Source organism: Centroberyx gerrardi, chromosome 19, assembly GCF_048128805.1.
Source record: "Centroberyx gerrardi isolate f3 chromosome 19, fCenGer3.hap1.cur.20231027, whole genome shotgun sequence".
In the NCBI taxonomy this organism is placed as follows: domain Eukaryota; kingdom Metazoa; phylum Chordata; class Actinopteri; order Beryciformes; family Berycidae; genus Centroberyx; species Centroberyx gerrardi.
Window position 1 is genome coordinate 20,469,198 of NC_136015.1, and position 24,503 is coordinate 20,493,700.

At 44.8% G+C, this 24,503-nt stretch overlaps 1 protein-coding gene across 2 annotated transcripts in view; it reads left to right on the forward strand.

Annotated features, from left to right (window-relative positions):
* The first annotated feature begins 7,175 nt into the window (after window positions 1-7,175).
* nfatc1 (nuclear factor of activated T cells 1) overlaps window positions 7,176-24,503 on the forward strand; it is a 34,623-nt gene continuing 17,295 nt past the window's right edge. For both annotated transcript variants that reach the window (XM_071894984.2, XM_071894985.2), the window contains exons 1-6: window positions 7,176-7,194; window positions 8,762-9,797; window positions 10,397-10,556; window positions 14,763-14,965; window positions 17,123-17,295; window positions 18,342-18,482. In XM_071894984.2, the coding sequence (XP_071751085.1) occupies window positions 7,176-7,194; window positions 8,762-9,797; window positions 10,397-10,556; window positions 14,763-14,965; window positions 17,123-17,295; window positions 18,342-18,482 (1,732 nt within the window). The remainder of the gene's footprint in view (window positions 7,195-8,761; window positions 9,798-10,396; window positions 10,557-14,762; window positions 14,966-17,122; window positions 17,296-18,341; window positions 18,483-24,503) is intronic.

Below are 24,503 nucleotides of genomic sequence, written 5' to 3' on the forward strand. Positions count from 1 at the left end.
GCAAACAGACAATGTGTTATCAATTTCCCCACACGGAGTAGGAAGTACTTTGTGGATGGTGGGTGACCCAGTGATGAATGTGATGGTCCGATGGCTCTAACATGTTAAGAAATGTTCCCTTTCATCTCCTTGTTTTCACTTTGTAGCTCAGCATTCACGAGAGGAAAAGAGGCACCGTACTGCAAGTTGTACTTAACTGTTCCTACGTGCGTCTATGGAAGATCATTTTAGTGTGTTTTCCGAATCTGTTACACCAGAGAGTTAATGGACAGCAGTGATGGACTGGATATATTCACAGGAGTAATGATTTATACAGTAATGAAAACAGTTTGTGGGTCTTCTTTTGAATCTAGACTTTGAGTATTCATTCATGTTTTATTTCCCTGAAACAACCCTGTTTTCATGTAACATAGATCAATCTGACACTTCTTACTATAATGTATATTTCTATCATTGAGACTGATGTCATTTTAAAACATGGGCAACCTCTGTTTCACAAATAAAAAGGTGAGTAAGTTTAGGTTTGTTCAGCCCATGATGAGGCCTGTTATTTAATGAGATTTAGATTTAATCTTACATTATTACCCAGAACACAGACTCTCTCCTGTGCTCCATCTCAGTCAAGGCCTGTTTTCTTTTTCTCAGTCCCGACAGCATTTTGACAGTCAAATCTGTTTACGCACATTCAGAGCGTATGCTATGTAAAACCTTCACAAGCAAGCCAATACTGCAAAGCCAACAACTCCTGAGCCTTTTGTTGCGGAAGAAGCTGCTGAAAGGACTTCGGGCTCAGAAGTGATTGTGTGAGAGCAGAAACATGACAGTGGAGCTGTTATACTGTCAAAACGGAAGTTAATAATGTAATGTCTCATCTGTTTCACGACAAATTGTCTCCTGTCAAAAAAGATGACTCCATAACTAAATTTGAAACCCTCCAGGACGAGGCCTTTTTGCGAAACACTTCTCGACTAAACTAGATTTTATCCAACCCATAAGTGGAATACAAAAACACTTACGTAGCAGAAATTTCAGATGCGTGGAACATTTGTCGAATTAGTATTTTTTTTCTATGGCATTTTTTTGGTGCTTTTTTTATATGCTGGAGGGAGACCTGCCATTATGCCATTATGCTATCTTGTTACTAAATGGCTAAGTGGCTTCTCTAGCTATATTCCATTTGACTGGGCTTGTTATAAAATTCCACAGCACGCTGTTTGAATTAAGAGGCAACAACCAGTAGAGATAAAGTTACCGGTAATGATATTCCCTGACTGGCTTGGTGCGGGAGAAGAGTTTAGGAGTCTTAAATAAGGCAAGACCATTCCTCACTTCAGGGGTTTGATAAGGAAAACGTTTCAAGTGTTAAATCTTCTGCACAATGAATTGAAAACTATCACATTTACAATATTGACTGCTGTAATTTCCAAATCAGTTTTTCTTTGCCAGGAAGGTGTTTCAGACAACTTTCCATCTTTTGGTATTTTGTCATGTTGAATCTCTGGCCTACAAATCAAGTTGCACATCTGAGATTTTTTTATTTACTTATTTATTTATTTTTATTCAAAGTGAGGAAATCCTAAACATTAGCATCCCCAGCCCTGCTCCACCCCACTCCCAGTTATTTTGGAAAATTTTCAAAACCCAAATGAAGAAATTATGTTCAAGAAGCTCTATCCACATGTATCTTAACCCTTACAAAAAAAGTCACATGTGAAAACCCACATGTGAATTCAAAGCATGTGTGCTTTTTGGACACGTTGGTTTTCATATGTGAGCATTTTTTTCCACATTATATCCCGGCATCACATGTGACAGTTTTTACTTCAGATGTGAACATTTCAATAGGTATAAAGTGCTTTTTTTATCCACATGTGAACCTTTTTTTCATGGTTTCACCTGCCATTACATAAGACAATATTTTTAGTTTCACATGTGAAAACTTAAGTTCACATACAAAGAGACAATTCACAGGTGCAAATGACATTTTCACATATAGGAAAAGGGAAATTTCGCATGTATGAAAACCAACATGTGTCCAAAAAGCACATGTGCTTTGAATTCACATGTGGGTTTTCACATGTGACTTTTTTGTACAGTCACAACAATCACCAAAAAAGCACATAATGTTTTTTTTTGCCTGTATAATGCAGGTCCCAGCTTTTTCATATGTGTATATTCTACTGCTGCGGGCTTCTTCACAGGCCTGCCTCAGTGTGTAGCACAGAAACAAACTGGTCTCTTCCCTGCAGCTACACTAACCCCATTGATTTATGTGAGAGACCTTGGGCATGTGCAGCTTGTGTAACCATAACCAACCGTTGAGAGACAGTGAAGTGCTGTGTGCTTCAGGGACTGTTGCTCAGTGTTGTGTCTGGGCTTCATGCTGGCTCTGGGACCGTTACAGGGAGAATATGAGCCTCCCGTTGCTCTGCTAGCGCTCCCTCAGCATTCAGGGATCCGCTGCCTCACACAAGGCTCCTCCCCTCCACCGTAACCCGGCAACGGCCCTTCACAACAGGAAACAGAGCAGGGGATTCCGTCACAGCGGCCGAGAAAAAAGGAGAACATTGATGGGAGACAGGAAGTCTGACTGTAAAGGCGGAGGAGGAGGGGGGAGGGGGGGGGATACTGCCAGGCTGAGTATCCCCAACACACCCCAAACTACCCCAAGGTAACATAACAGGCATTTTTAAAGGTGTAAAAAGTCAGATTCTGCCCCAAAGCCCAAAATATATCTGCAGGGGTTGATAGGGTTGCTGATCAATACCAATGACGATTACTTGGCCAGGTGCTGAGAAATCTGGCTTCTAAAACTCACACACACACACACACACACACACACTCACACTCAACGGTGGACAGTGTTACAAGCAACATTTCATTCTCAAGCCAAAAAGCAAATGACAAAGCAGTATTATTATTGTTTTGTATTATTGTTTATGTTTTCCATGGTGATATATTTCAGTAGACGTTTCAGTTGGATCTCTGCTCTAATTAGTTAGCTAACTCATGTGACTTTATTATTAATGTCAATTCCAGGCCACCGTAAGCTGTGCCAGAGAGCTGTCGATGTTGTTGTGGTTCCTACTGGTCGCCTATAGAGGTCGATAAAACTCATAGATTACTTTATGCCCCTTTAAGCCAGTTTTCTGGTCATTGTACTGTGACAGTCTGAACTTTAGTTGTGATGGCTATTTATAATGTTTTATGACGCAACATCAAGAAACACATTATAAAACAGCAGTGAGTGCGCATATGGAGAGAGGCTTCTCTGTATGATGTGTGAGCAGGCTCAAAAACACAAAGAAGTACAGTAATATTTCTTTCAGTTTCCTTCCAATTCATTTTTCCAAAACAAACAGGTGATTCAGCGGTGGGAAAGCCAACATTTGGATTGGTTATTTCTCTGTTTTTGAATAACTTGCAACACAGTCCAATGTTCCCTCGTGTTTTTGTTCAGACACAAATAAAGCCAGGCACTGGATTTGAGGGTGAGAACTGTGGAAAGAAAAGCGAGCCGAGGTCTTTTCCACCGCGCTGTGGCCAAACCACGTCATACCAGGCAGGGTACTCACACAGTTTGGCAGTGGCCAGATATTGAATGACGGACAAGATGAGTGGGTTTATGACAGAGACACCCCCCCCCCCCCCCCCCCTCCCGGACTCGAAGGGTGATGATGCACCAGGCAAAATTTTGAGCAACATAGATGGGCAACACTCCCAGCAACAAGCAACAAAGTGAGGCACAGGGTCAAAAATTTATTCAAATGTTTCCGAGAAACAAGATGACCCGACAGTTTGATTAATTCTGCAAAGTGATGATAACTTCTTCCCATTCATAAGTGCAGAAAAATGTTGCCCCAAAAGTTCTGTTATGTTCTTCACTTAACTGCACTCTTACCCCACAGTGAAGGTCACACATTGGTAAAGTATGAAGGCCAGACTCCTTTCACACCTTTAAGGAATGCTCTTACCCTGACCATGAAAGTGTTCGTTACATATTTGATTGAGGTGCATTTACTCTAAACCCAGTTTGAACCTACAGTAGCTTGAAACCTGACATGATGTATTTCTAATGTGACATACATCATATTTTCAACTGGATAAACCATCTTAAATCTTTTTGTTTAAAGGTAGTGATACACTGAGGCGATGGAGATGGGCAACACTCGCACCAACAAGCAATCAAGTGGGTCTATTCAGATGTTCGTGAGGCACTGTTGCCCATCAGAGTTGCCCAAAAATTGCCCTGTGTATCACTGCCTTAAGCCTGTAGAGGTCAGTCTTCATATTGAATCACTTGAGTATGTATTGTGTCAGTGAAAAGCAGCTTCTTTGATGTCAAAGAGAGTCTGCTGTCTACATTATCAACACAGGACTTTGGCGTTGTTTCTCATTATCATGTGCTCCTCTTGCAGTTGTGCCTCCGGAACCATCCGGTCTGTAGCGGCCTGTTACCAAGGTGTCCACTAACCAGCAACAGGCCCGGGTGGAAAAACTACGAGCCCCAGCACCGCCCTGACGTAGACGGGTCCGCGCGTCAATCAGCAACAGCAGAGCTATTTATTAACTGCAGACGGGGGGGGGGGAGTGTTTACTGCAGCACATGTTTCGGTTACACATAGCTTGGGAGCAGTGATGGCCCCCACCTACCCCCACCCCTGTTGCCCAAATTAGGCCCCTAGCCTCTGGGTGAGAGATTTCCATGAGGTCAAAGAAACGAGTGGGGTTCTTTAAATGACTGGGGAGCCACCGAGCCACGTCCCCATGATGAAACACACAGCTAGGATTTCACAAGTGCCGTCACTCCCTGGGATACTCTGTTGGAGAGCTGTATTGAAATGGGATCCCAATGGGTGAGGAGGAAATATTGCTTTGGATGTGGGGTATGCATGCCACGTTGTTGCTCAATGGAGACAAATGTGGGTTAAGAGTGAATTTCTAAAGCAGTTTCTCTGGAGCCCGTCGCTGAAAAGCCACAGAAACACAAAGAGAAGAAAAAGAGGTATAGAGAGAAGATAATAATGCAGTTGGACAGCTAGGTTATAGCATGGCAAGGAGTTGGCACCTTGAAAAAGATATAGTTAAGTGGTAGGAATCCTTCACCCCATCAAAAAGATTAGCTGCTCTGCACTTTGCATCTTTGCACTTTGTCATAAAATGGATCCATATCTCCTATTAAAAACCTCTCAACCTTTTGTGATAGTGTGCAGGTTTGCCTCTTACCACTGTCTATTATCAACTGAGACATACACACCTAAAAAGATTAAGCAAGGACATCAGTTAAGATGAATTACATCCCCTTGATCTTGGAATATACACAGAGCAGAACCCCAAAGCTAATTTCCTGAAGCACATCACTAAAATGACCCAAAGAGAGGAAAAAGAAGCCAACTTTGCTGACAAAAACAACTGTGGACACCCAAGTTATAAGACGACAAGATGTTAATACCTTAAAAAAAAAAAAAAAAGACACACCTCAATGCTCCCATAATTGAGGGTGACAATGACATGGCACTCCAGCAGCACTAAGGATTACACTGCCCAGGGCCAGCTGATAAGATGCCATAGTGCTGTAGTGTAGCTTCCCACCTCCAGGGATGGACAGACTCTCAGAGAGCCACCATGTGACTATTGTCATCACAGAAACCACAGGCCGGCTGCCAGCTGCTGAAATGTCCAGACCTGCCAAAGATAGCAACAAGCCTGCCTGGGACTGAATGCGCTGAGAAGTGAAGTTGAATAAGTACACACCAACCGCAGAGTGGCCTATGGAAAACTCTATGAAGATTCTCAGTTCACCGTGTCAAATGACTGGGTATAGGACTTAACTTTTATATAGTCCTTCTATGCAAGTATGGATAATTATGTGTTGTGCGCCCCGCAGACGTGCAGTCTGTCAAAAGGAAGTGGAAAAGCGATTATTTGCCTTTGCAATAAGTTCAAAACCCATGGGACGTCCCATACAAGATGTGAAGGAAGTTATCCTTTTATATGTTTTAGGAAACAGCACCCATATTTAGCCGTATTGAGCTATATGTTCTGACACGTTTGGCTCAGCTCACCTGTCCTTGTGTTCCAGCTGCAACTTGAGAGCCCAGCAGCCATTTAACTGAACAGCCATCTGTGGTAACCAGTTGATGAATGGCTCTATCAGGGTGGAAATGGCAGCAGTTTAATGTAAAATGCTCCTGAGGATTAGTCCGCTCGTATATCTTGATTTAGGAGATTCCATGTGCAGCATCTTACAACACACTCCGTCATGCAAAGGCTCCTCAGTCTTTGTACATGATGCCAAAGGGAGCAGATAGATAAAGTGGGTGGAAACAGCAGATTAATGCAGTCGGTCGTGGCTCAAAGGGGCGCAGGGGTTTGAGTTACAGGGCTTGTTCTAACACGTATCATCTATCAAACAAAGGTGTATGTGGTGTCAGTTTAATTTCAACAAGTAGTTCTGCTGTTTATAGTCAGGAGGATCTCAATCCAGCTTCAAACTCTGTCGCATGCAGCGTATAGGATGTTTTTCCAAACACTGAAGCCTGCATTTGATTCTCCAGTGGCGAGGCTTGTTTTACTCATCTCGGAGCCTTCAGGCTTCACTGCCAGCCTCGCTAATTGGCCTCTTTTGCCGCTGGAAACCCCAGTGTGAGAGAGGATCTCCATTAGACCCATCTGGTGGTCGGACGTGGAGATGCGTCAGTGTTCGGGGGGCGGTGCGCCGCCGCCGAGGTGATCCCCGGGTTTAAAAGCGCAGAAGTCCTGTGTGCGCCGGAGCAGTGCGTCACAGCGACCCGGAGCAGCCAGGATCCCCTTCCACCAAATAAGATATTTCAGCGCACAGACAGAAATAGCCATCTGAAAAGCATACGTGTGCATCTCAGTCATGATCTTAGTCCACACTTTTTGATGTTTTCATCGCGCCTAGGTTTTCCCAGTTTGATGCCAGTTTTTCTCAATATTTGAAATAGAAACGGCTGTTTTTAATAAGCGTTTTTTTTTTTTTTTTTTACATTATTATTTTTTATTCTCGTCGTTTGCCTTCGGTTCTACAGTGAGAGAGGATCTTAAGCAACAGCTGGGGAATATAAACTCCGATATATGGATAAAGGACTTTGCCCATCTGCTGCTGTACTCGAAGTTTGATTTCAGACGTTGCTCTCTGCTATAAGAAGAAGATGAAATCTGCTGAAGAGGGTGAGTTTGACTTACTTCATTACTTTCTAGTAACCCATAGTAGGCTATTCTCTCTCATAACAGTCCATTACAGCTATTTGCGTGGCGCACTTAGGAGCCAGTTAACGGGATTAGAAAACTTCTCATTAGTGTTTGACACTTCACACACGGATGTGATACATTGAGCTGTGATGTTACATTGAATTAGGCTCTGAGCTACACTTTCCTCGCTTTTGAAAGCCTGTGTTCAGCCTCAGTGCATCGCAATTAGGAATGTCAGATGTGAAAGTGCAGCAGTCCGTCGTTATTAAAGCAGTGGTGTAGCAATTTGGTGTGTGCCCCTCCCTGCTGATTTGGGCAAGGTGGGCGTGGTTCTGCTGTTAGTGTCTCATGACTAAAACTGTTCTTAAAATAGCCAGGTTTGAATCTATGCTAATGATTGACTTGGCATTGTGGGTAATTGGGTATTTTGAATGATTCAGAGACCAATATTGAGCCCAGTCATTTAATGGAGCGGCCCCTTACCTGTTAGAGTGGCAGCCTGCAGCTAATTCACAGCAGCCTGTTCAATCTAATTATAGAAAACAGACATTTCAGTGCTACTGTGTCACACACCGCAAAGTTAAATGTAAGCTTAATTTTCTTTTATTACAAGGAGTCATATGGTGCTGCACTGATGTCATAGTCTTTATGGTCGGGCCCCTAATTCTCTTTAATTTACAGCAGACAGGAGCTGTGGTGACTCTGTGCCGTCTGACTGCATCTGTCTGCCTGTAGCAGCAGTCCTCATCAATATCACTGTGCTTCACTGTGGTCAGATTAACTCCGTGTCGTGCACCCTAACCACAACTCCCGTTCCCATGTTCCCCCTCTGCTGCTCCTGGCTGTGACCTCAGCCTTCGCCACAGATTTTGTGGCTAGACAGAGTTTCATATGGCCTCAGACCCAGCGGGGGTGTTGGCACCGGCCCATGAACTTCCCCAGTTGGGCACAGCGTGCACCTTTACAACATGCAAATAAACTAATCATGTCCCGCCTGTGTTTATTTTTGAAGGCTGTTGGAAAATGAAACTGGCCAACAAAAGCATCAATGTGTGTTTTCATAATGTTACGGTTTATGGGCTGCAGCATGTACATTATGTGGCATAAATCTGGCAAGGGGAAATGGAAAAAACACCTGGTCTTGCTTGCCTTTTGGTTATTTTTAGAATGTGGTTTTAAAATGAAGTTATTTTTGGCTCTTTTATTTGTATCTGTCACCTAACATCCTTTGTACAAGTTGTGCCATTCAGAGATGGTTTATGTCACTGGCCTCTGTGTGTTGTGTACAGGGAAACCCATAGATGAGGCTCTGAGGCCTCTGATTTTACTCTCATTTTAAAAGAGAAACTTGCATGACTTCTGCATCAGTGAGTAGCCAAGGCCAAATCCAGTAGGCATGCTGTTCTCTTGCCATTATAGGCAACACGTCTGCAGCAGCTCTCATAATACTCAACTTGGCAACTGTTACAGTATGCCTCTCAATAAGGGAGCCAATGAATGTGTGTTTGATTATCATGGTAACAAACTCAATCTGTTTGCTTTCCAGATGCGTACGGCTACACCCCAAATGTCAGTCTGTCCCTCCCACTGGGCAACCCTTGTCTTCCCTCCCAGTACCACAGCCTCCAGTCCAGCCCCACTATATCTGTCTCTGTCAGCCAGCCACACAGCTACGACACCCAAGAAGACATGAGAACTGCCGGTTACTACTCGTCCCCCAGCGTCCGTCCCAACGGAGCCCCGACCCTGGAGAGCCCCCGTATCGAGATCACAGCTTACGGTCAGTTTCCTGAGGATGAGGTGGAGGAGAGCAGCCTTCCTGTTGCCAAGCGCGTCAACTCCATCGTGACGCTGACCCTCCCCAACGCAGATGGTTACCGTGACCCCAGCTGCCTGAGTCCAGCCAGCAGCATCTCATCCCGCAGCTGCCACTCCGACGCTTCTTCTTACGAGTCGGGCTTCTCCTACAACTACGACAACTCGCCCCAGAACTCTCCCTGGCAGTCGCCCTGCGTGTCCCCCAAGGGCTCCACCCTCGCCCTGCCGGGTGAGGCCTGCGCCCAGGGTGGCTCCCCGCGCCACTCCCCCTCCACTTCCCCGCGCACGAGCGTGACCGACGACACCTGGATAGGTCAGCGGGGCTCCAGGCCCAACTCCCCTTGCGGTGCAAAGAGGAAGTACAGCTTCAACGGCAGCGGGGCGTCCCACAAGCACTTCCCGTACTCGCCCAACCACTCCCCCGGGCTGTCCCCGCAGACCTCGCCCCGCCTGAGCGTCACAGAGGAGAGCTGGCTGCCAAACACCAACCAGTACACCAACTCAGCCATCCTGGCAGCCATCAACGCCTTGACCACAGATGGAGTGGCCGACCTGGGGGAGGGAATCCCCTTGAAGGCCCGTAAAACCAGCCTGGAGCACAGCCTGAAGGTGGAGCCTGGAGGCGATGAGCTGGGTCCAGGGGAGCTCGATCAGGATGGGCACCCCTCCACCCGGCTGCCCTTAAAGAAGGAGGGCTACTGTGGTGGGTTTCTTGATGTGCCACAGCACCCGTACTCCTGGTCCAAGCCAAAGCAATATGTCAGGTAAGCAAGGAGTAATAGTTTGAATTAGAGCTTCATTCAGGCCTGAAAATTTGACCATAACAAGACACAAACCTGAAAAGTTTCTGTTCAGACCTGAACCAAACCGGAGGAGAATAGCTTTTGTGCTCTTAAGCTTGACTAAAGCACAAAATTGCTGATAATTGATTGATAATACCAGTATTATTCAACATTTTGCTACCTAATGCTGATCCAACCTGAGTAAATATGTGGGAAGTTCTGCCTGAACCAAGCTCATCTGGTTGGGCATAAATATCTAGCTCTTATTTTAATTCTTCATCTATATATATCTATAGACATCTATATATATATACACACTTAATGTACATATATACACTTACTGTATACACACACATACTGTATATACATTTACTGAAGGGAATTAAATTGAAGCATATTCATAATTTCCTGGTTGATTTCAAGTTCATAATTTTAAGTAAACATTTTCAAGCATATCACAAGGTCCGGCATATCTCAGTGTTTTCACATTCTGCACATTCTACCTTGATAAGTGCATCTAAAATAAGCCCTCCTCCCTCCTCGTTAAGTTGACATGTTGGATCTGTTCCCTCCCCCGGCAGCCCGTCCCTGCCAGCTCTTGACTGGCAGCTGCCATCCAGCTCGGGGCCGTACAGCCTGCAGATCGAGGTGCAGCCCAAGTCCCACCACCGCGCCCACTACGAGACGGAGGGCAGCAGGGGAGCAGTCAAGGCGCTGGCAGGAGGACACCCAGTAGTTCAGGTCTGCTAGTCTGCTTGGTTTCCTGTGATGATTAGACCAACACACGGTGCAGCCATTAGGGCGATTTACTCGCCTTCTGGTAATGCCGTTACCGCTGTCACTTCTCGCCTTACCGCTTTCTCCCTCCTGGTTTTTACCTCATGTGTTAAAATAGATTGGGTGGTGTGCGCTTCATGACCTGGCTATTATGCTATTCAAAGATGTCACATTTCTGAATGGAATACCATAGGTATGCTATTAGACAGACCGGTCCACTCAGTCAGTTCCTGTCCAGACAAGGGTGACTCAAACTTTTCCATTGCGTATTCTAGCGCAGCACAGACAGTTACAAAGTGATGTAGTGTGGCCAGTAAAAGCTTAGTCATGAGCTTTAACCACAGTAGCTCTGGTGGTCGCGTCTACAGAAAAAAAGTTGGAGAACTGCAGATATGTTTTGGTTATAAGCCCGACTGGTCCCCCAACCATTACCCCACACCACTGACCTCAGTCTCTGAATAAATAAAGTCTCTACAGTGAGGAGTCAGAGAAAGTAAGCTGTAAGCCGGGCTGTCAGTTTAATCAATACCTTTCTACATTTTACTAATACATTACAATACAAATACAAATTCACCAGACACTAATCACATTGAGGGCAACGTTTTCTACATTTATCTTTCATGTTTCATTAAAATGGCTTGTTAGAATTATTAGCTTTCCTCATTGGAACCAAGGGGCACTATTAGCAGTTAGCTTAGCAATTAGCAGCTACTCATTCCCTTTGGTTTGAATAGAGAATGCTAATATTGCTAACTTCCCATTTTAGGGAAACTGTAGTTCCAGTGTAGTAACTTTTTTTCCCCTCAATGGCTGGTGTGTCTGGTGAAGAAAAATAAAATTCCAAGGTATCCCTTTAAGTTGGAAGTGTTGAACTGTATCTGGACTGAAGTGCTTCTTATCTAAGGAGACAGCCGTGAAATAGGAAATTAGGAACCCAAAACACGGCGAACAATCCAGTGCGTCCCAACTTCGGCTCCACATCTGCGCAGGGAGCGTGTTTTTGTCTGTGATAAGGTGCTAATGATTTAATGACAGGGGTCTGGGTTCGCCTCAGCTGAAATAGAGGGAGTGTGTGTTCTCTCTAAACCCAAACCCAGCTTGCCCACACCCCCTCCCCCCCTCTTTTCCGCCAGCTTCCACCCCAAACGCACAGACTTCCCTTTGTTTAGGAAAGTTCCCGTGTGTACGGCTGACATCATCGCGCGCTGCGTCCTGCGGAGGCGGCAGCGGCTAAACCACACACGTTTCTGGCAGGCTCTGATGGAGATGTTGGAGGGAGCCTCAGACAAGCCAGCCCGATCTCTGTGACTTCCTGATTACATGGTACGCCGTGCTGCAGCCTCTGCTGTGGACACTGGCTGACGAAGGCTCTCTTCCCCTCGCCGCTCTGAGTCAAACCCTGCCCAGACTTTACAGAGTTTATTCTGGAAGCTCCTGTTCTGTGTGGTTCCCTTTTTCTCCACGTCCAGCATCCAGCACAGCTAAGCCGGCTGTTTTCTGTTCTTTTTCAATGCCATCGCCGCTGCCTGCCTCAACCACACCCGCCCTTACGCCAGCAGCAGACTGAAGTATGCCCCTCTGAAGTGCTGTGTGCAGTCCTCACCGCAGTTATGCTCGGGGTTTCATGCTGTACTTTGGTGGGGAGGAAATACCCCCTCATTCAAGTCTGTGAGGTCTTCTTTTTTTGTCTGGACTGAGCTTTCATGTAGTGTCCATTGCTGACGAATACAACTCCAAAAACTTGGTTTAAACTGCATATTTCTATAACATCAGACATGTTTCTGTTTTGGAATTAGTGTCTTCTCCGCTGACCTTGTGGATCCTTGCCCTGGATCCTTGTGATCTTCAAACTAGTTTTACAAATTTAGATTTCTAAGCAAAGTGTCATGAACCAATATCATGTGAACCAAAAAGCATGACAGGATGCAACTTGGTCACAGTGGGTTGTCCCTCTCTCGCCAAAGCACAAACATTGAGATATCTACCCTCACTGGACGGTGTGTGTGTGTGTGTGTGTGTGTGTGTGTGTATGTGATCATCCCGTACAGCTGGGAGGGCCTGTGATAGGAATGGAGAGGTTGCCCAGTTTGCCCTCACCCTTCTTCTCCTCCTCTTTGGTGCCTTGAGCAGCCGGAGTCTCGGCATTCCTCTTGTGGGTGATAATATGAACTAGGGAGGGGTGGCTGCATTGCCAGTGTCAAACCGCCAGGGTGGGGGAGCAGTGGATTACATGAAATGAGATTACAGTAACCAAATTGTGAGAAAAAAACAAAACATAACTGTTGTCTGTTGCAGCTACCGTCTAAAACACAGTGATCAGATTACAGATGATAGGGGAAAAGGTTTTTTGAGATTACAGTCAATAAGATAATTTTATGCCTTGAAATAACGGTTAGTATTGGTTATTGATGATAACAATAACAATTCTAGTCATATGTTATATAAGGTGATAAATGATTTGTTCAACGGCATACTGTGAGTTTTGGAGGCAAAGCAACCGCGTTTGAGTATTCAAGTGGATTATGTTACCGATAACAATTTAAAGCAGATAATTAGTAATCTGTAACTAATTACATTTTGAAAGTAATCGCCCAGCCTTGCGGACAGGCTACCTCACTCCATCACACACTCCCTACTGCCTAAATAAACAGCATTGCTAGGCAGCAACCCATTTCCTTACACAAATATACAGGGCTTTTGCAGGCTCTTAACCCTCAGAGGGATCCTCCTCCAAATCACATGTTGTGCCGCCCCAGTCTAAGCCTCGCTCTCGTTGTGGGCACTGCTCGCCTCCGCTGCTCCTCTGATGTGACTGAACACCGTGGACCTCATTTACACATTTGTTTTGACACTCTTTTTTTCTGACACTCTTATCCAGCGTGACTTACAATTAGTAGGGATTCAGTGGCTTCCTCAGGAACACTTTGACAGGACACATTGTTGGTTTTGGGACGGTCTCTCCAGCTTCCCTGCTAATGGCACTTTTTACTTTAAAGTCCCCATATTTGTCAGTTTTCATGATTTCGGTTTCAAATATACTGTGGCTCAGGATAAGAGTAATGTTCTTCATGATGTTTCACAAATAAATGTAGTTTAGTACCAACTCCTCTAATTCAAATCGGCTAACTGTATGTGTGAAATGTTGCAAAATTGCCTGATTGGAAAGATTTTAGTGAGTGTTTAGTGAGGGGAGCCAATCAAGACAAAGTCCAGATGTGATGTGTTGGCTGTAAAGAAGGGTGAATTTTTGAAACTTTTTTTTGAACTTCAAATTTAACCACTCAAACAAAATCAAATATCAACAATGTCTTCATTAAACACCTTTGATTATATACAAATAGAAGATAATCGGGCCCCTTTCATTTCTTGTTTCACCCCCTGTGCTTCACTCAGTTGTTTTGACGTCAAAATGCCAAGTATTCTCCCCTAATTTCTCACCTGTCACAGTGTATGGATAACATACATAGCTTTCAGGCAGTGTGTCGGCAGTAGCCACTGTTCTCAAGTTTCAGACTGTGGGTTTGGGCTCCATGCCTGCGCTCTGCAGTCTGGGTGGTTGAGGTCATCCTGGCAGGAGGCCTCCTGTCAAGCAACACCTATGGAGGTCTGGGAGTGCTTAGGAGCGCCGGGTCGGGCCGCCAGCTACAGTGAGCAGCACTTCTGAACCGGCTCCAACCAAATCGTGCTGAGATCAGTTTACTGATAACAATCAGAGCAGGGTCACTACTGAGATCTTTTCTTGACCCTGATTAGCCGGGGCTTTGTGCAGCTGACATGACCTTTACTTCCCTGAAACACTGGCTCAGTCTTGTCACAAGGCAGCGCTGCCCTCACAAATCATAACGCTGTGTGCTGTAGGTGGTTTTGCTGCGCTCTGGCAGCGATTTCCCTTGAGATTCAGCTACTGTAGGATCAACAGCCTTTCAGACCTGACATGAACTGACATTAATGGAGGAAGTGTGTGTGGCTCCTTTGGTGGTTAATTAGAAAGAAAGAAGAAAGGAGTGATAACAAGATCCTAAATGGGTACTTTGTTTGAAATCCGTCGCCCCGAGAGCACGACCTCTGAAAGACCTGCGTTTGTCTTTCACAGTGTGTGAGTGGGCGCTGTTCGGTGAAGGCAAGACGGCTCAATCATGACGGCGTCTCCTCTCTCTCCCCCTCTCTTAGCTCCACGGCTACATGGAGAGCGAGCCGCTGACCCTGCAGCTGTTCATCGGCACGGCGGACGACAGGCTGCTGAGGCCCCACGCGTTCTACCAGGTCCACCGCATCACCGGCAAGACGGTGTCCACTCCCAGCCACGAGGCGCTGCAGAACAACACCAAGGTGCTGGAGATCCCCCTGCTGCCGGAGAACAACATGCGGGCCATGTGAGTAGTGTCAGAGGGTGACTCCTCCCCCCTTCCTCTGTCATGATGGAGCGAACATCTGAAGCACTATGTCCATGACACCCAATAAACACCAGCTGCTCTCAAGATGCATATCACTGTTGTTGTGTGAAAGCTTTGCAACTCCAATTTCGCTCATCACTTAAATTGATGGATTACATGCTCCTTAGTGGGTTCAGAAAATGATCAGATCTTTTGGGCTAATAAAAATAAACTCTTTCAAAATACATTGGATGACATCAAAAATGCATTTTCAACAAGCTAAAACCAAGGCTGTTTTTCTTAGTTCCTGAAAAGTTGACAGTTTGGCGATATGAGGTTTTCCCCCGACAGCGACAATATGTGCATGCATGTGTGTTTGTGTGTGTGTGTGTATGTGAGTGTCTGTATGTGTGTGTGTGCGCGTGCATGTCTCCATGTGTGTGTTTGGAACGGGTTGCCCTCTGTACACAGAAGGGTGGCTTTCCCATTTTATAAGCCTCGCAGATCAGATTACTAGGGAACCTCAAAGCTGCTAACAGCGACCTGGGGTCTGTCTGGGCTCCAGGCAGTAGCAGCCTGCTAGGCTCAGCACTTTCTCCGCATTTTAATGGATGTAACACATAAGCTCCCCCTTATACAACTACTTCACTTCAGGATTCGGTTTCTCTTTCTCAGGGAGGACACGCCTCAAAGTAGTTATAGCATAGGCAAGGGATTTGTGTGAGATTTATTCGTTTTGACATGAGCTCCAGTGTGACGTATAGATGTTATATTATATGGTATAGAATAGAGGCATTGTTAGATTTCTGAAATACTTATTCACGATGATTTAGATTGTCAGCGTTGTGGGACGTCTTAAATTATGCCATGAATCGACTTTATTTTAGGTTTTTCTGTAGTTAGTATGTAGCCGCAAAAGCTGTTGGCCTACTTGGCCTGAGTACAAATCCAATAAACTCTTAATAAATAAAATGATAGCATGGGACCCAGTATTATAAAAACGTGACTTCTCTTCTTGGTATTTTCCTTTCTCGACCTTTTTGTCAGGCACTGAGCGGACACCTCAGTGTGTGGTTTTGTACTCAGTACTCAGAGTGCAGGCTGTCTGCGTAGGCGGAGAACTGAACAGCTGGGGTCCTTAGCATCAACACCTGATTGCTTCGCCAGGGAAGCAGACCCTGGTGTCTGGCAAAGAATGTTAGGGAGTGTTCAAATGCGTGTAAAAGTTGACATTAACTAGGCTTTGAGGAATGCGGCATCAAGTAGCGCTGCGATGGAAAAGCCTGAAACTGTTTGGAAAGGCTAGGGCTATTTAAGTGCGAGAAGTTAGATGTAGACAGAAGGGTGGGGGGACTTTTATTAAGTGTCTGATGAAGACTTTGAGACTGTAAAAAAATAATTAACAGCCAATAGGGTTTCTTGGCTGAGAGGCTTGTGGAGGGACCGATATTTCGGGACCTTCTCTTGTGGATAGTTAAAAAGCTATTCATGAAACAATTAATGTTCACAGACGTTTGTTTCTGTGGAGTTTGGCTTTGGCCCGACAGCGGTTGTACTGGGGTGTGAAACCTCTGCTGGGGGTACTGGTGTTAATCTTCTGTTGAAATTACTGCAGGCTCATTGAGGACTGTGTTGAGGAAGTCCCGGGTGAAATCCCTTTTAATTTGGCAGTACTATAAATCACGACTTGATTAGCTGAGAGATTATGCCCCAGTCAAAAGTTTGGACCCACCTGATTGAACGTACTGTGTTTTTCATTCTCTTAAAGCCATTGATCTAAATGCTTAAATGCTTTAAATTTGTTTCTTAGACAAATATAAATAGTGAAGTTGATGCCTATGTATGAATTTCTTTCCAAAGCCTTTGTCTTTACATGAAGGCAAAGGGCGGCTACTTTAAAGAATCTAAAATATAAGATAGTTTTGATTTGTTTAACACTTTTTTAGTCACTGCATACTTCTGTTTGTGTTATTTCATAGTTTTGATGTCTTAACTATTATTCTAAAATGTGGAAAATAGTAAAAATAAAGAAAAATGCGGTGTGTCCAAAGTTTTGACTTGTAGTATATGTCACAAAGACATATGATGATTCTTTTTTTGGACAGACTTTTTGCAGACACCAAGTTTACCTCTTCAATTTCTATCCCCACAACGCAGAATTGACTGCGCAGGGATCTTGAAGCTGCGTAACTCAGACATAGAGCTGCGAAAGGGGGAAACGGACATCGGACGTAAGAACACCCGTGTGCGGATGGTTTTCCGAGTTCACATCAACCAGCCCACCGGGAGAACTGTGTCCCTGCAGGTCGCATCCAACCCCATTGAGTGCTGTGAGTACATCTTTTCAACCTTGTCTTTCCTTGAAAATATTGAGCCGCAATGCCTTTGTCCCCCTTAACTCGGCCTGTTAGAGAACTGAAGCATGTGAGCTACTGGTTCATTTGGCAATATCTGTCGATGTAAAGGCCATTTGAGCCTTGCTCGATAAGCTCCATTGACTTTATGCTGCACTGGATTTGACCTTTCAGTGGCCTGGGATAAACCCAGGCAGATCAACCACTTCATGCGGTTCTGGCAGTGATAGTTGCCATAGAGATTAAGTCTTATGAGGTAAATGAAAGACAGTAGTTAAACCATGATCTCAGCCTCTTGAAATAGACCATTGTTAGTTGCTGAAACACTGCCATAAAGCAATTGTTTTGACCAAAATTCATTTTGTGTTTGTGTGTGTGAGAGAGGCAGAGAGACAGAGACACAGAGAGAGAGAGAGAGAGAGAGAGAGAGAGAGAGGGAAAGATTGATTGTTGCCAAAAACGGAGATCTTTTTATCAAAATCACAGTGCAGCAGCATGACGTTACCAAAAGACGATGGCCAAATTAGAAAACTATTCATTTTCTACCTTTATTTATCCACATTAATCACACTGAGATTAAGGATCTCTTTTTCTCTTTTACAAGAGAGACCTGGCCAAGAGAGAAGCACAGAAGTAATAGATAATTTGGGAAAAACTGAAAGTAAAAGAGAGGAATGAGGAGTGAAGGGAGAGCAAGAAGGCAAGAGAGTGGTGCAAGACAGACAGGGAGGAGAATGATACAGAATAACTTTTTAAAACTGCGATTTCAGACAAACAATCCACCATAATTTGAGGCAAATACCAGAATCACAAACAAACACAACATGGATCCTCTCCCTCCTTAAGGCCAAAGAAGCAACTTATTTCTAACGCGGAGAAGTAGAGCTTTACAGGCAGTGACAGCTCTCTGAAAGCTGTCTAGGTAGTGACTCAGAGTCAGCCTGGATGCTCAGGTCTGCATGGGGAGTGGGTGTGTGTGTATTAGCTCGGCAATGAGGACGGTTTCTCTTCCCCTCCCACAGCCCAGAGATCGGCCCAGGAGCTGCCGCTGGTGGATAAGCAGAGCCTGGAGACGTGTCCCGCCCCCGGGGGGGAGAGGATGCTCCTCAGCGGACACAACTTCCAGCACGACTCCAAGGTGGTGTTCGTGGAAAAGGCTCAAGGTAAAGGAGGAGTTAATGCTGCATCGTCTCAAGGCAGCTGTGTGTGCGTGTGTGTGTGTGTGTGTGTGTGTCTTCCTCTCTCCGTCGTTGGAGAAACCCCAGGACTACTCCCCTCCCTCCTTCCCTCCTCCCTCCCTCCTCTTCCCCCGCCGTCAAAATATCCTCCATCCTGCCAGAGTGCCACATGTGGTGCACATTAATGCGCTGTATTTTTAACCCAGCAGATTTACATTTGCAGAAGTTTCCATTGCCTGTTCAGCAGAGGAATGGATCACAAATGCAGCATGTGCTCTGTGTGTGTGTGTGTGTGTGTGTGTGTGTGGGTAGGGGTGTGTGGGTGTGCATGTGCGGAATACACATTGGTGTGTTAGTGTGTGTGTGTGTGTGTGTGTGTGTGTGTGCCATGCCGCAGTATTTGTTTCTCTTTTTCTTACTCTAAGCCTTTTTGGTTTGGAGGAAGAAGGGACTGCTCCCAGATGTTGATGCGAGGAGGTTTACAAACAGCAATTTCCTTGATTAGCTTTAGAAAAGCAACGTGAGGTATGGTTTGGGCCAAGGCTGAGCAATGTAAACACGTGTGATGCTATCTGCCCAGAGAGTCATTCAAAGGAGAGGGAAGCCTTCGCATTGTTCCACCTGTGAAAAGAAGAATTTGAGGCGGGTCAAGCGCTCAATCCCCCCCAAGCACTGCACAATAGAGTAGTGAGATTGTTTTTCAAAACAAGAAGTGATTGTAGGGGAAAAGGCTTTGTTCCCTTCCCTCCGATCCCTCTGATTAACCCTGATCTCTTCCTAAGACGAGGGCAGATTGGAGTTTTACTTGTACAAACATTTCTCGGAGGCAGAGCTGCTCTGGAGGCAGAAATAATCTCATTGGTTGAGGTAAACCTCAGTAGGCGGAGCCAAAGAACCACAGTTTTTCAGAGCGCAAGTTAGCGAACTGGCAAACTTGAATGGCAAAGAAGGGACTGTGGTCATAATGTAAATAAAAAATATAAATGGAAATGGAATTTAGTTTTTCATTCAGCAGACTAGCTAATTAGCTTACTTAAATAGCTGTAGGCTCCTCTGACTAGTTTAAACTTGGAAGGTCGCTAGGCTAACTGGCTAACCTATTAGTTAGTATGGCAAGGTTACATTTTTTCACTTAGTAGCAAGAGCGCTAGGCTTCATAACATTAGCTTCCTCCTCTCTTACCGCTTGCCTTTTTCACTGGGCTTCAATCTAACGTTACTTAGCCAGAGAAACTGTGGTACTTTAGCTCCAACCATTGAGGTTTCACTCAACCAATGAGATTCTTTCTGCCTGCAGAGCAGCTCTGCCTCCGACAAATGTTTGTATAACTAAAACACCAATCTGCAAGATAAGGAATTGGTATATTTGTTTTGTGCCGACAAAGAAAAAAGGATTACCATGTAACTGAAAACAACTCATGTTGGGGTCAGTAGTGTTTTGTGTCCATCTGCAGCGGCTCAGATCCTCTGGTTCTGCTGAGCTCCAAAGCTGACTGTCTTTAGGGCCGGGCGCAGTCTCTGGCCTGGTGTTGATGGGTGTGCTCCCTTGTTTTTGATGAGGGTTTCCCCGCGTCTGGCACTCGCATCAGATTCCTGGGCAATCCTACCATGGAAACACCCTTAAGCCAGGCTTCCACAACACCCCCCTTCACTTTCCTCCATCCTTCCACCTCTCTATCCAAGCTGCCTCTGTGCCTCCAGCTCCCAGTTCATTAACTCTGTGAGCTGTCGGCTCCCTACGGATCTTACTGGGTCTTCTCTACAGCTGCTCTCTGGATATAGAGAAAGAGAGATAGAGAGAGAGATAGATAGATAGATAGATAGATAGATAGATGGATAGATAGATAGACAGACACTTCATTAATCCCTGGGGGAAATTGGGGTGCCATCAGCAGCATAATAAGATACAGCATAGCAAAGCTAAAATAAAGATAACAAACAATGCAAAGAAGCAAAACAACTCTTTTGCATAATAATATATTAATAAAGTAATATTTCAAAATATGCAACTAGTCTCTGTTTGCATATACTCCTGTAAAACTGAATGAATTTGAATTTTAATATGCATTACTTTTAATCATGCTGCTTTTATTGTTATTTTGCTCATGCCAAAGCAGAGTTCTGAGAAACGGTTTTAACGATCAACCTCATAAATCCAGAGTGGTGGATTTTGTTGCCATAGAGAACTTAACCATTTTATTTTACCAATGGACAATTTTCCTGCAAATTTTCCAATAAAGCGCTCCCACAAATCTAACCCTCACAAAGCTGGTACCATAACATGTGGGACTCTTGACTTGTGTGTATCCTGTACATACAAGCGTGTGTGTGTGTGTGTGTGTGTCAGAATTTCCCCTGCCATTGAATAGGCAGGCTGGGTCACCCTGCCTTAAGGAACTGCCAACCCACCTAAAACAATTTCATTTGTATTGGTTTCAATGGCCCATGATGGTCTAAATGCTGCTTCAGAGGCTTTTCCACCCTGCTTGGAATAAAATTTTGGCATAAAAATTGGTGTGAGTATGTGTGTGAGAGGGAGAGAGAGAGAGAGAGCGTGTGTTTGTGTGTGCATGTCTGCGTGTGTTGTTGTTGCTATCTGTGACTCATGCAGAAGGAAATCCCTATTTCCCTCCGGAGAGGGACACACTGTCACCTGTTCCTCAGACCGACTGCAGCACAACATCTAAAAACAGCAGTAGATGTTCGTCAGCCTCGCTCCATCACACCCGTCTGCCCCTCCTGTCTCCCGTCTCAATGCAGCCACAGTAGAAATAACCGAGATAGCATCGGTTCAGTTGTCACTCCTGGTTACAGCCAATCAGTCATAAGAGATTACTATGCGGCCTCGGCGCTGCAGACATCAGCCTGTAATCTAAACCTGACTCGATCTGACCTCGCTTTCATTTGCCCCGGCCTGCCCAGGAGATGCTGTCTCTGATAAGTCCCAGTCACTCCATTTGGGAAATTAGGGTTTGGCCTGCTGTCCTTTATTCACCTCTGTTTTCGTGGTTTAGTGTTCGGGGGATTGGTGTTATGGAAGAGTCAGTGGCTTTAATGTGTTGCAGAGGCTAAAGGTGCTGAACTTTGAATATGAAAGAAAGAAAGAAAGAAAGAAAAAGAAAGAGATGTAAAGGCTCAACACATGGGGCGGAGATTGTAGTCAGCAATGTCAAAAAATGAACTGAACAGTTTGTTTCTTCAAATACATCATTATGTAAATTTATGGATCATAAACTGAAAAACTCCATGTAGTTACAGTATGTTCATGAAGAGGAGACCAATTGAGTGTGTGTGTGGGTGGGTGAATAATGTATTATAGTGTAGTGCAGTGTGGTGTAGTGTAGTATAATATACTGTATTATAGTATAGCATAGTGTAGTATTTTATAGTATTCTATCGTATAGTATAGTATTATATAGCGTGGTACAGTATTTTATAGCAGCCTATAGTATTGTTTAGTATAGTGAAGTATAGTATAGTGTAGTGTAGTATAGTATTTTAGCATTTATTTTAGTATAGTATAGTATTTTCTAGTATTTATAGTAGCCTATAGTATCGTTTAGCATAGTATAGTAAAGTATTTTATTGCATTTTATAGTAGCCTATAGTATCGTTTAGCATAGTATAGTATAGTATTTTATAGTAGGCTGTAGTATCATTTAGTATAGTATAGTATGGTACAGTATTTTATAGTAACCTATAGTATTGTTTATAGAATAGTATAGTATGGTATAGTATTTTATAGTAACTTATAGTATTGTTTATAGTATAGTATGCTCAGTATTTCCCCACCATGATGGATGATAGCTTAATGTTAGAGAGAGAGCCTGAAGGGAATCCTTGCTGAGGAGCCAGACGTTGAGAAACTCCCTCATGAAAAGAGCACTTTCACATCTGGCCAGGCGCTGGACGGCTGCCTGCTCCGCTGCAGCCAGTATCATGGAGAATAAGTCACTCGCTGCGTCTCTCCCATCCAAAAGGCCCTGAGTCACTTTGGCCCCACGGAAACTACCTCTTCTGCGACCCGTGACCCCCAGCTGGCCTCCCTGTGAGCCAGCGGGGGGGGGGGGGGGGTTCAGACAGGTAGAGAGCTGGCCCGACTGGTACCCCGACAATTCTGTCTAGTTGTTCTTGGCCAGAGCAACCGCACAAGTAAGAGGACCTGAAAATTGAATTGTGAGAGGATTATCACACTGAAAGGCTGCCAGATGGCGTCTGGAATTACCTGAAGAAAATTATAGATAACTGTCCTCCTTTAACAGGAAAAGCCTGCCGTAAGATGACAGTAATGTAACAGTGGAGTGAATGAGGCTCTTTTTACACTCAGAAAGCAAGATGTATATTTTGCTAGCTGGCGGTTTGCGGGTCTCTTTGAGCAATAGTTTTGTTCGGAGGGAGGGGTGCTTTTGCTTGGTGGTGCACATGGTCAGTAGGCTTTGGAAAAGATTCATTGCATTCATAGAACAATGACTTCCACTTGAGGGCCGTTCGGTGGTTTGGCTGGCCCTGACACTTCTGAGAACAATGGCTGTTTTCATAAACAAATCAATTACAGCCACACAAACAGGGAGTTTATGTTTTTATAAATTACAGTGTATGATTCATAAAATCAAACACTGCTCTTGAGAAAGACCAGAGTTTGATTTTTGATGAATAGAGGCTGATATATTGCACTGCACGCAGATGACGTTGTGCAGTGACAGGCGCCACTGTTGCGAGTAGTCCTGTATTGTGTTGAGGAAGAAATTTCGGTATCTCCTCCTCAGCTGCCATTTATCAAAGTCGTCTCGGAGAGTTGGCTTGCCTCGGTCGCCAGCCCCTTCCACACGACAGCAGCTTGCATGCAACATCCACAATCCACGTGTTTTCAGGGCAGGAGGAAGGAAGAAGTTTCAGTCATCAGACGGAGGACAAGGAAACTCTTTCAGCATGCCACATGGGCCTGGGTAGAGCATGTGTTTATATTTACTGTACGTTATGAGGGCTTTGGGCACACGCCACCCCGCTGTTTCGCTCTGGGCACCAGAGTTACTCCACCCCGCCCCAATTAAGGAGCACAAGGAGCTGTTTGATTCCCTTTATAAACCCAGCATGACAAATAACCGTATTGTATATTGTTTGATCCCCCTCGGCTGCCATGACTGTGTACAGCGCACCGCTGCTGTGTCATTGACTGCTCTGTGTTATGTCTGTCCTGCGAAGGTAATGATTTGTATAGACCATTGCTAACGAAATGTGAATTGTCAGACTTCTGCGAGCCTGGGACGCGGCCAAGGCGAATGGAGTTTGGGCGTTGTGAGTCTGAGAGGGGTACTGGGTTTATATGGTTGGGGTGGTTTGGGGGAGAGGTTTTAGAGTTGTGTAACTTGGATAATATTGGATATTATCCAGGACAGTGGGCTGGGGAGTTAAGAGTGGTATTGTGTTCGTGGAGATTGGGTAGGAGGGGAGCTGGAGTGTAACTGCTGCTGAAGTTTTGCAGTGGACTGGTGGAAGCGCTGTGCAGATGTTGCCCTAACTGTGGAACATTCTGCGGTTATCAATTATCCGGTACGCTCTTTTCAAACAAAGGTATCCCATGCATTCAACTTTCGACAGCTCTTTTTCGTCTCTGAAAAGTAGTTTTCCTGGCAGTAGGTAGTTGGGCAAAGAAAACAAATTGCTCAATTTCATTTTTCTACCTCTGTATTGATGTGTGCCCAGAAAAATGATGTGTGTGTGTGTCAGAAATAGACAGACGGAGATCTGAAAAACATGTTTACCTCCTGTGGATTGACATCGTCCTCGAAGGCTCCCCTTCTGGAGGAGTTCCCAGAGAGAGAGAGAGGGAGGGAGAGAGAGAGAGAGAGAGTGGGAGAGAGAGTGGGAGAGAGAGAAATAATGATAGAAAGAGTTGGAGAGAGAAAGAAAGAGATAGACAGACAGGCAGATTGGTGTTTTAGTTATACAAACATTTCTTAGAGGCAGAGCTGCTTTGGAAGCATAAATAATCTCATTGGTCGAATTA